We start from the raw sequence: 16,811 nt of genomic DNA on the forward strand, positions 1-16,811 counted from the left end.
GAATAACGTCTATAAAGTTTTATGACACGCATTATAATTATTCGATAATAATTTAAAATATTTCACACGAGTCATAACAATTATTAATTAATTGAAGCTAATATCTATATATGAACACATTGCCGATATTAATTTTAATTGACAATATAGAATATTGCGAGGGTTTACCGAATTCTAATAGGCGGAATGGAATTTCTAAAATATTTAATATCGTACGTCGAAGCTAGTTCAGACGCTGCTTTTGCTTATATTAAAAATCTATACTGTGCACGTATCGGTATTAAAATAACACATCGATGACTACAATGTATCTTCAAATTGAACGCTTTTACCTATTTTCAATGATTTTATGAAGTTATTACTTTGAAATATGTTACATTAATCATTTTTTTCTATTGGAATGCAACAAGCTAGTAATTTCTGGTAGTAAAAAGTCTAGTAACGTATTTCAAAGTTATCACTTCATACAAGGTGTTTGGGCAGCGGTGTAAGCTTTGACGGGATGAATGTATATATCATTTGATTTCAATGTATGGTACACCTTGTCCAAAAATCAATGGTTTCAGAAATAATAAATTTGTAATGAAAATATTACTGTAAAGCTTAATTTTACCTATTTCCAATCATTTTATGAAGTTATTACTTTGAAATATGTTACATTAATATATTTTTTAATAGGAATGCAACAAGCTAATAATTTCCGGTAGTAAAAATCTAAAGAGACAGATAGCAAACAATTAATTAAAATATATAGTTCTCAAAATCTTGATTACCATATAGTAAATTTAATTCTTTGCTATCTTTCCCGTTAGACTTCTTCAATATATTTCAAAGTGATTACTTCAAACAATGATTAGAAACAGGTGTGAAATATTTAAAGGGGTGAATGTATGGCTCATTTGCTGTCATAGTATGGTACTCCCTATCCAAAAATAAATGATTTCAGAAATAATAAATAATGTAATTATAATACAGTAAGGGTAAGCGTTTTTAAAATTCAGATTACTAATATTCAAATTAATTGTTTGCTATCTGTCTCTGTAGATTTTGTAGTGCAGATATTATTGGCCAGTCTTATTTTCATAGAAAAAATAAATTAATATAACATAATTCAAAGTAATAACTTCATAAAATGATTGCCAACACCTGTACAAACTTAAAAATTAATCATCGTGTATAAATGTATGTATTTATGTATGTGTGTGAAATTGTTGAATGAAACTCTGTATCATATTCGAAGTTTCCCGTGCATGTATGTCCTTTATATAGATCTATTTCAAGCACGCTGTTAAGTTGATTTAAAGCCAAGTTGCGCGTCAGTTTAACTTGAGACTGCTCATCTTGCGATGCAGTTTCAAGTTGAACTTTCGGTAAATTGCACAGTTACCTAATACTACCACTATTGCGTAATTACCTGTTTAATTGGTTTATATATTTATGCTTTAATTACTACAAGTTATTTAACTTGAAAATGAATCCTTATTCATTTGTTTATATTGTTATTTATATTCATGTCGGTCAAAAATTCTTTTAGCTCGCTTTTCTACGTATAACGGCTTTTACTAAGCTCTCTTAAGATATATCCTAGCTTAAATCATAGATACTTAAATCATTGTTTTAATGGAATAAGGCATTACCTAGCAGAACTCCATCCTAAGTAAGAAAAGGACCAATATTTAGCCACTTCCGCACATGCATTGGTAGTCGTGCAATGAAATGCACCGCCCGCCAGCCCGCTGATAACTGCGTATGCGGTAAACAATGCGAATCACACAACCGTCACTGCCAAATTACTCAACACGTGTTTCACCCCACCACGGGGCAATCATTGGTGTCTAATATGTTTTTCACGACGTCCTAACAATGTCTAGGGTTAACATTACGTTTCGTGCGACCACTTCATTCCTACTCCATATTGTCATCCTCATGTTGTGCGCCAGTGTCTGTGCGACGGTTGCTGTATTCACCAGATCGATGAATTTTGCGATCGCGTCTTGTGTCTCATCTACACGGATGAAACTCAAGATGCGATCGCAAAATTCAATATACATGCCGTATTGAAAATACACGCAAGAGTTCGTCTTCGGGTGGCAAGTTTGTCGTTAGATGTGTTAGTGCAAGGCTTGTGTTTATCGCACTCTTTGGGAGAGGACTATCCTTTACAGAGGCATCTATCAGCTAGCATGATGATGAAGAATAAAACTTGAGAATCCCAAACGCGTCGCGTAATAAAGCTGAACAATAAATCCAGTCGGGTTTGTTTTGTTAAAATATTTCACAAACATATGACTTCAACATCAATTCAAATATAAGCGTATAATAACAATGGATATATTAGATAGTAAGGAAATGTATAACTTTAAGAAATTTAATTGTAACAGAGCCGACGGTGGGGAGTTTTAGTAGTCTTACACTGCCTGGGCCCTCCATTTCCAGGCGTCCATTTGAGGATCCCCCCCCCCCCGTCCAGAAATTATAATTTATAAATAAAGGCTCTGACTATATATTCGACTAGACTATATATTAGAGGAAAACTTTGTAATATTAAATTAAAAAAAAAAAACATCAATTCATAAGATTAATTCGAAAATATATTTCAGAACACGGAGATCTTTCACAACGAAGCTCTTGGTGTGATACTGAGCGCCCAGAGCCTGGTGCTGCAGAGCGTCACGAGGAATGCTGCAGGTGACTACACTTGCATGGCTGCCAACAGCGAGGGCAAAGGCACCAGCAATCCGGTTTCACTTCAAGTTCGATGTGAGTATTGGTATAAATATATGTTTTTACTGCAAAGATACAATGTTCCTCTCAGAATGGAGATAATACCCTCCTCTTAGACCGAAGCCACAAGTCTTTCCTCGGCATGACAAGACAAAAACAGCTACTCAGCCTCAAAGTACAAACTTCATCTCAGATCGAAGACACGAGCTTTCTTTTCGCGAAAAGGCTCAAGTATTCTTACAAAAAAAAGGAACGCAATCCTTCTCTTACACCTAAGACACAAGCTTTTCCTCAGACCGAAGATACAGGCCTCATCTAAGACTAGAGGCATAAGTTCTCTCTCAAGTTGACTCAAGCCGCTACTTCTACTCAAAATACAAGCCTCCGTCATGATGAGGACACAAGCCGCTACTTAGACTCAAAGTGCAAGATTCCACTCAGATCGAAGACACGAGCATTATTTTCGCAGTTAAGCTCAAGGATCCTCTCGGAAAAAGGACACAATACTCCTTTCAGACCAAAGTTACAGGCCTTCACTCACATCAAAAACACAAGCCGATATACAGCCTCAAATTACAAGCTTCCACTTCGATCGAAGACACGAGCATTCTTTTCGCGATTATGCTCAAGGATCCTCTCGGAAAAAGGACACAAAACTCCTCTCAGACTGAAGATATAGGCCTTCTCTCACACCAAAAACACCAGCCGATATACAGCCTCAAATTACAAACTTCCACTCAGATCAAAGACATGAGCATTCTTTTTGCAAGGCTCAAAATCCTCTAAGAAAACGGACCCAATCCTTCTATTAGATCGACAAAAGCCGCTACTTCTACTCAAAATACGACTTCTTGGACTGGACATAAGCGACCTGTTGACTTATAAAGTGGTCTCTGTAAATGATTCAAAGTAGAAAATTATGTGAATATATCAATCGCTTAACCCTTTCCACTCCAATGTCGAATGTCACTCGACACTGATTTTGTTCCACAAGCTCCACTGTCGAGTGATACTCTACATGGTGTAATACTTCTTTTTGCGGATAAATTTAAAACAGGAAAGATTTTTGTTACTAAAATGTTTGAATCACGAATGAATGAAACATATTCTAGAATCGCAAGATACTATAATTCAATTAAATTTTATCGATGCTACATAACAGCCTTGGAGTGGAAAGGGTTAAAGCAAACGAAATCAGTATGTTCTTCTGCTTCATAAGCGAGTTTGTGTTTAAATAATAGGATAGAAAGGTTACAATGTATAATTATAAATAGTATATGAAGTAGAATTCTAGCTAAAAAATATTATTTGGCAGCTCCAGACTTCGAATCTCATTGTAGCAGCGAAAGCAATTACGGTAAATACTAGGCTGATGTGGCCAAAGTACCGCTGCACTCCCGCAAAGTGCCGCTCGCAGTGGGTGAGAGCATTACCGGAGATTGCGCGGATACATTGCCGACCCGCTAACTGGGAGTAACGCCGCCAGCTTACTCAACTTGGCAATGGATATAACGTAATAAAATTTTATAGCGGACAGTCGCGACACCGTGGATAAACAGTAGCGTTTATTGCTAGAATTTAGAGCGTTTCGGCCATATTTACAACTACCTTCTTACTGTTTCAGCGACGAATTTCTCGCCAACAATTTTAATAATTTCTGAAATTTACGTGATGTTATTACGGGAATGTTTTATTGGACAATGTGTTACTGGTGCAATTTATTTTTACGGCTTGCAACTTCTCGCTCGGTTTAAATATATTTTCAAGTAGAAATTGTATGGAATAAAATATATTATAGTTATAGCAATAAGATTTTTGTATATGGCGATTTTAAATATGTGTGCGGCAGAAACGTTAAATTTCGTGTAAAAGAGTTTTTAAGGTTTTTTAATTTTTATTTATATACTTACTTTCTTTTTAACATCTTTTAATACTTTCCTTTTGTCCTTCAAGTGTTCTATATCTTCTCATTGGCAAATTTTCTTCCATATCAGGAAATGTAGATTAGAGAAAATAGGTGATTTCTCTAATCTACATTTCCTGATTACAATTTTACATTACATATAACAGATTTTTTTTATAATATACTTTATTTCCAGTTTTACAATTATACTTAAAAACCATTCTCTTTTAAAAATCACATTTCTTTTAATATGTATTTGTATCAACAGTATTGTTTGTCTCTTGTGTATCTTACAGATCCTCAGTATCTATAGTTGAATCTTATTCAACCCTATGTAATTAATGCACAAAGTGTTAATTATTTAAGACTGTAATCTGAGAATCCTACGTAATATCATCACAAGTCTTAGTTCTCTGCTGGGCTACCACTGCTGATCAACTTGCCAATCCGTTGGGCTAACTCAGTTACTTTCGGTCGTAAATGAAATCATTCTTAATTCAAATTAGATAAATCTCTAGTATATATCTCTACATGGTTCTTTGAGCGATATAGCTTGCGAGGCTAAAAGTGAGAGACTAGATTACCCTTCCGTAAGCTATAGGAACTAAATTTATCTATGATATAGAACTAGGAGAAATAATTAAGGCAAATAACATTACCTTACTGGTGGGTGATGAAGACAATCATATTAGGTAATGATAAGACTTAGTTACGTAAGGCAGAGTCAATTAAGACCTCAAAACTGAGATAAAATTTATAATTTAAATAGACGTTTAATAAAAATAACAAGAGAAAAAGCAAGCTATAGAAGCAAATCTTAAACCTGTAACTAAAATTGTGATATTTAAAATAAATCTGTGATATCTTGGAAATACATGAAAGGAATGTAGGAGGAAGTAAATGAAATGTTAATAATGTAAAGTGATATATATTGTGAATAACGAAAGATGACTAACAAAAGAAAATATAAGGCAGAAAAATTAAATAGAATAGAAACCATAATTGAAACAATAATTTACTCTTAAACAAAGCCACTATTCCAAATGTATGAGTGAACAAAAAATCTATATACTTTGGTCGCAGACCTTTCTTATTGCACGAAGGAGATTGATAGCTAGTAGCTATAATTGCATTATAATTATTACGTTAAATTTATAACGAAAATTCTGATGTAATTGAACAGTTTTCGTTTACAAAGATGCAATTTACCTGCCGAGCGGACCGCAAACTTGCATTATCCGTCTCTAGAGGCATTAATTTTCTCATTAAACCACACTATGTTGCCTTCGAAAAGACAATCTTAACCGCTGAGATTAAACAACTAAGTTACATTACTTAACTAAGTAATTTCTTCACGATACACATGAGATATATTTACGATCATCAGAGAATATTAAATTTAAAACTCCGGCATATTCTTCTTCGTATATGGTCAAATCTTTTACCATGCAAGCTGTTCGATTATGGAATGAGCTACAGCTAAATATAATATGTGCTAATTCACTATCTACGTTTAAGAAATATTTACTAGACCTATTATTTATCCTTTGATTCCTTTTTTCTTTTTCTGTTTCTTTATTTATTCTAAGGCAATTGCGACCAGCCATGCCAGTTTAATGTTTTAATTTATTATTATATTTATTATTATGTATTATACCGTATTTATTATAAGTATACATGCTATATACATGATATGATATTTCTACTTCCATTGTATCCATACTAAGATATTCTGGAAAAAATTGTCTCGTATGATAAGACCACCTATTGTACTTTATATACTATATTGCAACTATGTATATATTTTCTAAAGTGTACGATAAAGGTTTGGGAACCTCTGGCACCTCTTTCTTGTTTGGGGCAGAGTTTTAATTCCCCTTCTATTATTTTTATTTTCACATCCGTTCTCATTTTTATCCTCTTCTCTCATTTTACTCTCTCTGTCCTTTTACTGTCTCTGTCCCACACTACTTATGTGACGTTTTGTCAGTTGTTGTATTTCGTGCGACAGAGATAACGCTCTATGAAGCCGAAATTAGCTGATTGTCTCTTTCCAAATGTCGATGTGCAATATTTATCGCCGAGCACTGTAATTTTTGGTCACTCATTGCCTCGTTTCCCAAATATCACAAAATTATCTCATTTTTATATTTATTTATGCTACTTTACATTTTTATCCTTCTCTTAATATGCTATTTATTACTATTTATCACAGATCTCCATATATTTTGTATGTTTCTTAACGTTTGATTTTAATTCTACCTCCTGTTTATTTGGTGGCTTACCCGACCTGTATTTTTTCTCGTATTTTTGCGACCACCTTCACTCACCTCCTGTAGAACTGGAGGTACACTGGCCTATCGTTGTTATCTCCTATTAGTAAGGCGATGTGATCCTTGCTTAACTTTTTACTTTATAAAGATTACTAACTTCGAACAATCTTTATTAAAATGATTTATTCTTTTATTTTCACACAACTATCTTCACGCATATCGTAGTCTGACTTTATAATGAACCCATCGCTATACGTACAATACTTAGATTCAAATTGCTTTATTGGTGTTGTATTCGATGTTTTGTAGTTTCCAGTTTATTTAGTGCACAATAAAACCAGTTTTATATTGTTCAATGGTATTTATTATTCATAGCTTTCGAGTCGATACAACCTCTCGCTTTGTTCCGTGGCAATTGGCAATCAATTTTGTAATTGTTTATGATTATATTATTTTATTAAAGTCAATAATACTAATTGTTTATTAACAGGTTTGTTTATATTAAATTTATGTTATTACTTGAAAAATATATTATTCCCTTAAATCTAATTTATAAAATTCTCGTGTCACGGTGTGCGTGATTGAATTCCTCCGAAACGGCTGCACCGATTTTTGTGAATCTTAGCGCGCATTTCGGCCAGGGTAGAGAATCGGACAACGTCTATTTTTCATCCCACTAAACGTTAAGGGTAGTCCACCCCTATTTTTTTATTTTTTAAACAATTTTTTGTTTGTATTTTTTTATCATACAGCATACAAAAATACATACCTATACAACCCTAAATTTTCAACCCTCTGCTATCAACCCCTATTTTTTATTAGCAAATTGGTTTGCGAGATCAGCTTGTAGATATATAAAAGTATGTAGTCAACATAAAAAATTTCGATCAGTTATATATATTATAACATATATACACCAAGGCATATCGAAAGTGGAATCAAATCTGTAGACATTATGTGTAGGAAAAACTTGACCTCTTGGAAGATTTATATGAAGAATAGTATTCCAGTGAAAGAGGACTAAGTTCGATTGTCAGGATAAAATCATGTAATTAATTTTGTACGCATTATTGATATAGAATTGCTACTTCTCACAAAAAAAGTTCCTGATGATGGGTAGCAGCATATTCTGCTTACTATAATATCAAACTGTGATCGCCAACCTACCTGCAAAGAGTGGGGATAATGGTATATCTAATATATAAAATTCTTGTGTCACGGTGTTCGAACTTGAACTCCTCTGAAACGGCTCGACCGATTTTTACCAAATTTTACATGCGTATTCAGTATGTCTGAGAATCGGCTACTATCTATTTTCCATACCCCTAAGTTATAAGGGTGGTCCACCCCTAAATTTTATTTTTAATTTTTTAGACAATTTTTTTGGTTTTTATTTTATTATGATACAGCATATAAAAATACATACAAACCTAAATTTTCACCCCTCTACGATCAACCCTTATCTTACATTTGTTAATTAAAATTTTAACTTTTTTTGCAAAACAACGTTTGCGGGATCAGCCAGTCCTCTATAAATATCTTTGCGAACCTATGCCTTGCAGTGTGCATCTATACAACGAGGATTTATTGTGTAGCATGAAGTGGATAGCATGATGCACAGAAGACGGTCAGGTTTTACACGGAGTTTCAGTTGAAGTTGATGCTGTTAGCCCGAGGGCTTTTACAACTTCATCGGAACTAACTTCACGGAGCGAAAAGGTCCGTGAACTTAAAAGGTTTGACATGAACGGAACTGAGAAGCCTCTTGTAATCACATCAACGTCTATATAGTCATAAAGAATATTTTTTAGCATTATTTTTGTAGTCTAGAAAATTACAGGTTAGTAAACATAATACAAAAATATATACGTTCGTAACATGACACAAAATAATTAAAACTATGATATTCTTAAACAGTTCACACGGCATTAGATTTATCACATATTGTAATGCTTTCTTTTCTGCGTTTATTCATCAACTCGCCTGATTGTAAGCAACTGTGTGGTAAAAAATAAAACGAGACTTAATTAGTACCTATGCCTCTGACACTGAAAAGACCTGGGTTAAAATTCTATAGAAACAAGAGAACTGGCTGATCGATATTCAGGCTGTGATTATCAGAAAGTTTGAGTTGAAAGGCTTAGTATGTCTGCAAAGAAACTCCACAGTGGAAAAGTGGTATTGGGTCAACTTCTTACTCGTTCTATAGACACGGAAAAGGTGGGATAAAAACGTGAAATTTTGCGGTGTACCATCGATAGAGAAACACTTAATGAAAACATCATCAGAGCCTATGTAAATAAAGTAATTAAAAGTGATTGTTATAATAATTTTCGACATAATTAGATGAATTGTTGGTACTATACTTGTATATGGACGGTTCTTTAAACATAATGCGATGTGTATTTGTTTAATAGAATAATATAACCTGTCTTTGTTGCACAGATGCCCCGGTGTGTGCGGAGAGAAAGGACAACGAGTTATACGGAGCCTTGAAGCATGAAACTGTGTCGCTGCACTGCGCAGTCGACGCAAACCCAGCCCTCGTCTCCTTCCACTGGACCTTCAATAATTCTGGCGAACAAACCGAACTACCTCCAAGGTTAGTTATTTTCACACTCATCATTTTACTGCAAGACATATGACCGGTTGAAAGCGACCAGCAAGATTTTTAACAAGATGGTTTATCTACCTCGTGTGTTAACATCCTATGTAAGAAAAGGACCAATATTTAGCCACTTTCGCACATGCAGTGGTAGTCGTGCAACAAAGTGCACCGCCCGCCAGCCCATAAATGCGTATGCGGCAAATAATGAGAATTACACAACTGCCACCGTCAAATCACTTTAAGAGTGATTTGACGGTAGCAGTTATCACTCTAAGAGTTAATATCCTATGCTGCGCTTTCCAGTCTGTAGTTTTTACTCTAGAACTTTAAGGCTCCAGCGGATATCTGGTTTTGAACTTGCCACTTCAACTTACAAATTCGCTGTCCAATGGTTGTTTATTATCATCATCAACGTCTTGTTTCAGGACATCGGGTACCTTCCCTCCTCCTTCATAGATTTTGAACAGAACCTTTTCGGTAATAATTTGCATCCAGAGTCTTACGACAACTTAACAAGATCGTCAGTTCAGTTATTATATATTTAATAATTTTTATTACTTACTGCCTCAGAGAAAGTATTGTTTTAAAAGGAACAATATCTAAGTTAAAGTTAAAATAAGAAAAGGACCAATATTTAGCCACTTCCGCACATGCAGTGGTAGTCGTGCAACAAAGTGCACCACTCGGCAGCCCGCTGATAAATGCGCATGCGTCATTTGTTGCACGACTGCCACTACATGTGCGGAAGTGGCTAAATATTGATCCTTTTCTTACTTAGGATGGACTTCCGCAAAATAGTGCCTGATTCCATTAAATATTAAAGTTAAAAGTCTATCATTGTCCAGTACTACAGCACTATTTATTGTTTTTGTCTTAATAATAAGCAACGTTTATTGAAAAAATAAAATGTTTTATAAAGAGTGGTCCATATTAATTTTACACATGACACTCCTTTTTGCTCATCAGTGAGGTGATGTTCTCCGCCTCTATTCTCTTTGTTAACCCAGACAATGTTCAGTCAATATAAAGTTTCACCACTCATTAGAATTCCGCGCTAAAATTTTCTGGACTCAATTCAACGAGAAAGAATTTTAAATGTTCAAATAAATAAATTAAACAATTTGGTAATAAATAATTAACTATGTTTTTAATCGTTTTTACAATAGATTATACAACAGTCATGGTAACTCTTCAACCTTGAACTACACCCCCACCACTGACATGGAATATGGCACGCTAGCGTGCTACGGGGAGAACGCAATCGGACAGCAGAAGGTGCCTTGTCTCTTCCAGTTGGTGGTAGCTGGTAAGTTGCACTTTCAACTTTAACAATCATTTATTTAGGTACACCAGCAGTACACATAAGTACATTAAAAGTAACCGTGTCAAAAAAGTACAATGCGATTAAAATAAGAATAGGACCGGCCTAGCGCCATGTTGTGACGTCACAAGGGGAACTTGGTATAGTGTGCAAAAAAAGCAATGTTAAAAAATAATACCAGTGGCTTAAGTCACTCGCTCGGTTACCATCGAAGCAGTTTCCAAATGCTTAATGAAACTTCCCAATACATCACGCGATATATGAATATTGCCATCTGGCCCTGGTACAATTCTTGCTTGTTTCAACTGGTCCAACAACATAATGGCACGTTTTTTCTCTTCCTCGAAGTACTTATCAACATTGCTGATAATCTCTCGAGTTCGCCGATGTAAAACACTACCTCTTTTGCTCATTGTAGAACAAATTAAACAATCAACAAAAACAATTATTATAATTTTTTAATTTTATATATTTAATGCTGACCGTACTTATATGAGTGAAGTTAGCCGAGAGCCCGTCCTATTCTTATTTTAATCGCATTGTAGGTGACTTCGCATTATAAGATTGAAGAGAGAAGTGATCGCATGTAAGAGGAAACATTTGGCTTACGACTTTAGACATCAAAACAGTTCTTAACTTGAAATTGTTTCCTTTTGCGCGCAATCTTTAAGGCTGTATGCTTAAAAAATATTAAATTAAACTTAAAAATCTTTCATGGAAACAGTGAATTATGAAGATGATTTCTAAAGTCTCTATAAGAGCTGCAAAAGATATCTATGTCAGGAAATTGTTCAAATAATCTATTATAAGAACTGCACATTAGAAAATAAGAGAGTGTAACCCAACGTTCGTTCGACAATTGCGCCCATGCAGGATGGCTTTCGTGGGGCGTCGAGTCAATCGGCACGGAACTCTCCATATTAAGTCCAAAAGGTTCCTACAAAAGATTTTTCGATTAAATATTTTATCCAAAAATGATACATCATGTAGTAAAAGAGTCTTTCAATCATAGATGAAACTGTTTTTTGTGAATTATTAGAGTAGGAGGCCTATTTAGTCAGTAAATATTGCGGCTTCTTCAACACTTTTTCCTAGTTAATTAATAAAACCGATAAAATTTGACACGCTGGCATATATATACATATGTAAAAAATTATTGGTTGCAAGTGTACATAGTTTAAAGATATAATGGGTGTATATATAACTCATTTAACAATAAAATTTGAAAACTTTTACATCTACTTCCATGAAAACAAAATCACGGTGACGAACTAGTTTTAAGTACTTTATATACAGGATAGTTGGTTACTAATGTTAAGGCTTCTAAGTAGTGAATTTATACCACATTTATCAGCAAAACTTTAAAACTTTTTCATATATTTCCAATCTAAGAATAAAAACATGGCGATGAACTAGTTTCATGTACACTTGGGTTACTCCAATGTACAGGTTGATTGGTTATTAGTGTAAAAGCCTTAAGGAGGTGAATGTAAAGCTAACTATGAACTACTAACAACCGTAAGACGTCCACAGGTGGACATAGGTCATCACCAGTCTCCATCAAATCCTATGCTGCACTTGCCAGTACGTTGTCACCATCAGTTTGTTCTTAATTCAAAAATCTAATTATCTTATTTCACCCAGGTCGACCGTTTCCACTGCAGAACTGCTCTGTGGCGAATCAAAGCATAGACTCTTTGTACGTTGAATGCGTCGAGAACTTCGATGGTGGACTGCCACAGACCTTCCTGATGGAGCTACTGGAATTGCCCACGCTCGCTGTAAGTATAACATCAAGAACTCTGCTGTTGATGCTGTTTTTTTTAAACAGATTCTCTCTGTCTGCTTTTAAGTTACTTCTTATATTTTATCTGTTAAAAAATCGTAAGATGGCCACTGGTAAGATGGTAAACGCAGCGCAGGTAGTACCCCCACTAGTGGACCCGACGATATAGTTAAGATCTCTAGAGGTCACAAAATCGGTCATCAAAGCGATCTTTGGGGAAGGCATATACACTGGGCGTCCTCAAACTGAAAAAGAAGATATTGAAGAAGAAGACATTCACAGTAGGACTTAGTCCTTTCCCATATATTTACAATAGGACCAAAAACAGCCTGGTATTAGCCCAAGTAAGAAAAGGATCAATATTTAGCCACTTCCGCACATGCAGTCGTAGTCGTGCAACAAAGTGCACCGGCTGCCAGCCCGCTGATAAATGCGCATGCGACAAACAATGTGAATTACACAACTGCCACCGTTAAATTTCTCAACGCGTGTTTCACTCCTCCACGGGGCATCTTCAGGAGTTATGTTACACCGAATAGTGCCATACACAGAATCAATCAGACCATTCAGATTCTGCAATTAGCGTATTATGTTACCCTTAAAAAGTTTATCTGTCCATCTTGTGAGTGCATCACCCTGTCTGGTTTGCATGCTGTTTGATTCATTTCAGCCTATATACGCCTACTACAAGGCATGGATCTCCTCAATAATATGTAGGGGAGGATACCATAATTACTACTCTTGGCAGGCCGGTTGGCGATCGCAGTCTAGTATTACGGTACATAGAGGGCGTTGCTGCTTATCCGCTTGAATCTTGTTTTTGACCAGTGGCAAACTATAGCAAAATATATAAGATTTTGTCTCTGGAATCGAACCCGCGACCCAAGATCGCATGTCTCAGTCCTTTATCGCTGGACTACCACTGTACGATTACAATATTTTTATTGTCGCTGGTGGAATTATTTTTTTGTTTTTGTTATAAACTCTGTAATCAGTCACAAATCTATGTGTTATGTGAGATGAGTTATGTGCACTTGGGTTTTAATAAAGAGATCGATGTTTCACTATGTAATCACAGTACGTGGTATTTCTTTGACCTCGTAACCACATGATTATGTGCCAATCCGGTAAAATAATAATATTTTGTGATCCTAGCTTGGACTACCCAGGGAGCCTTAGAGTATTACTACTTGAGGTCTTAGGCTAGGCAATTTGCGCCGTGCCACTTCATCCCCGTGGTATCTACATATGCCATTTGAGTGGCAGTGAATTAAAATTGAATTAAACCCACAGCTTCATGTTTATGTTTATTTGACCTTGACATTTTCATAAAAGGATTCTTCCGAAACCTAGGCCCCATGCATCTTAATCATGTCACCGAATTGGTGAACAGTTATGCTATAAGGAAACTTTAGCAATTCCAGTTTGGAATGTTACACGAACTGCGTTTGGGATATACAGTTGCCTGCAAAAACTAACCTTTATTATGAACGTTTAATAAAAATTATACGTATATATCTAAAAAAGGGTATATAAGCACCAACAGGTTCATCATCTAAGTCTTAACCATGTCCACGGATGATCTAAACCAGAGTTCCCCAAACTTTTTTGAGTCGTAGACCTCTTGCCATGTTTCTCCGCGTTGGGTAGACCCCCTACTTACCTGATATTGATTTCCTGTAAATTTCTAACTGTAGTGAAGTTTAGTGTTAAAAACTTAAAGTAAAAACACGTGTTAATTTATACATTTATTAATTGAATTTAAATTAAAACTACTCAAAATAAAATTGTGTATCTGTTATGTAAAATATATGTAACATTAAAAAAATAAGGTTGTCATAGAACTCTAGGGGTCGATATAGACCACTTTGGGAATCACTGATCTAAACCATTAGAAGAGAAAGAGAAGAAGAAAGGTAAAGTTAATAAATTTCCATCAGGTCCGTTACAATGTGTCAACAAACCGCACGCCGCCGTACTTCGAAGTGCGAGGTCTTCCACCTGGGGTGAGCTACCGCATTGAGCTGTCAGCAGTGAACGCCAAGGGTCGCAGCGAGATCACCACCATCGAAACCGTCACTCTTCGCGGACAAGCCAAGTACACAGGTCAGTCATATACGAACGCAAGCGCAGTGAACATGCATTTTTGTCTGGTATTAAACACTATGAAAGGTAACGCTTTAGTTTTCTTACATTTCGTTGTCATTTATGTACATAGATATTTTATTTATTTAATATTCTTTATTGTACACATTAGAAAATATATACATAGTTGCATAATAGTAAAGATAGTACAATGGGCAGTCTTATTATACAAGGCAATTTCTTCCAGACAGCTTAAGTATGGAAACTGTAGAAGTAAAATTAACGGGTAGTTAACGTGATCAAACATACACATATACAATCATATGTATATAGTATATATATTTATTATAAATACGGTATAATACATTGTATAAATACGATAATAAGTAATAATATCAGATACATTAGATTACCATAGAATTAATTCTCCTTCAGAAAAAAATTTAAATGTGAAGGAATAAAAATAATAAAATCCTTGTAATATTAGGTGGTAATGTTCGTAGGTTTAATTCTCGGCAGGTGAACACTTTGTTAATTATACAGGTTGTTTGGTCGTGTTAAAAGTTTAAAATGTTTCAAAGAGATGAATGTATCGCTCGTTTTCTGTAAATTAATGTATGATAAAATTTATTCAATAATCAAATCTCATAAATAATTTATGACGTAATAATATAAATACGATCGTACTCAAAATTATAATTATTATGTATTATAAATAATTATTATTTAATATCTAATAGAGATTTTGTACTGTGTTATTTGTCGAAAATTAATTAATCTAACATTTTAGAGTGATCACTGTATACAGGATGTTCGAAAATAGGTGTAAAAGCATACGTTCAACCACTTAAAACTATTACACCAATAATCAGACAACTAACACAGGTTTTTACGTAAATCATGGTAAAGTAAAAATCATGTGTAATTGCTAAATAAATAAAAAAATACATTTCACATACTTTCCTATTAATTCCCATTCTAAAAAGTAAACAAACTTCTGTGTCTCTTATGCGTAAAGTCTAGCAGATAATACTTAAAATCATATATTTGTAACCAGTATAAACGCATCCTTACCTTGCTAAAACTAGCCAATGATATGAATTGTACATTATCTTGTTTTGACTCTAACGAATGCAGAATAGTAAATATTTTAAATAAAACAACATCTGCAAAGTGCAATATATCATGGGGCACCACAGCGCTGGTTTACTCCCAACAGGAAGTTCGTCCTTATATTTCTCTGTATCGGAACATCTGATCGCGATACTGTCGCTCCAAAGTCACGCGAAGTATACAACGGCTTCATTTGCTCGATCCCATGTGTAAAGGAATAATACTATTTGTTACAACCATGTTATTGTACATATATATAGTGTATATATATATATACGCTGAAATCCAGATCACCAACATAGCTTTTTTTTATGGCACCCGCTATTGGGGGCCTCGCGTACCCCTATCTTTGGTGGGACAGGGACTTTATAGGCAATTTTATTTATTCACATAATTATTTTTTATTTTCATTCTCTACTTTCATACTTCACATAATCTTTCATTCCATTCTTTTATGCCACAATTCTGCTTTCTTTCCCTTTTGCTCTGTTTACCTTTCTTTCATCCTCTTTTCATTTTACATTTTCTTAATTTCTATTTTTATTATCACATTTTTATCTATTCTATATCACAGTTTTATATTTTTTTTAAACTTGTCTTGTTAGTTTTTTTTTGTTGTCTATGCCTAACTTTTATTTCCTTCTATAGCATATTGTGTGATTCTTTTGCAATAAGAGAGGAATTCTTCCCTGGTATCCTTTCCGCTTATCGGGGAGGCTATTGACTCCTCCCTGATTTCGTAGCAACATAGCTTGGAGAATTTCTCGTCTAAAGTGGCAGTGATTGGGGCCGAAAGGTACTCGAGTGACGACGACGAGCCGATATACACGGGGCGGGCCTGCCACTACGTGGACCGAAGATATATAATAATTGGTCAGGCAGCGCAGGACTGATCATTGTAGATCTCTGAGGGAGACCTATGCCTTGTTGAGTGTAAGGTCCAAAATGGTTATAGGATATACTATTTATTACTTTACTTATGCCATCGTTTTTATTAA

The 16,811-nt window shown here is 34.8% G+C and overlaps 1 protein-coding gene across 1 annotated transcript in view; it reads left to right on the top strand.

The window, feature by feature from the left end:
* LOC137919900 (neural cell adhesion molecule 2-like) overlaps window positions 1-16,811 on the top strand; it is a 44,307-nt gene that overhangs the window by 22,154 nt on the left and 5,342 nt on the right. Inside the window, exons 8-12 of the mRNA XM_068763120.1 lie at window positions 2,601-2,760; window positions 9,346-9,502; window positions 10,675-10,814; window positions 12,474-12,610; window positions 14,556-14,721. Coding sequence (XP_068619221.1) covers window positions 2,601-2,760; window positions 9,346-9,502; window positions 10,675-10,814; window positions 12,474-12,610; window positions 14,556-14,721 — 760 coding nt within the window. The remainder of the gene's footprint in view (window positions 1-2,600; window positions 2,761-9,345; window positions 9,503-10,674; window positions 10,815-12,473; window positions 12,611-14,555; window positions 14,722-16,811) is intronic.

The sequence above is a fragment of the Battus philenor genome, unplaced genomic scaffold (genome assembly GCF_028537555.1).
Source record: "Battus philenor isolate CCGP_79_NKW_IND1 unplaced genomic scaffold, ilBatPhil1.0.hap1 SCAF_17, whole genome shotgun sequence".
NCBI classification, from domain to species: Eukaryota; Metazoa; Arthropoda; class Insecta; order Lepidoptera; family Papilionidae; genus Battus; species Battus philenor.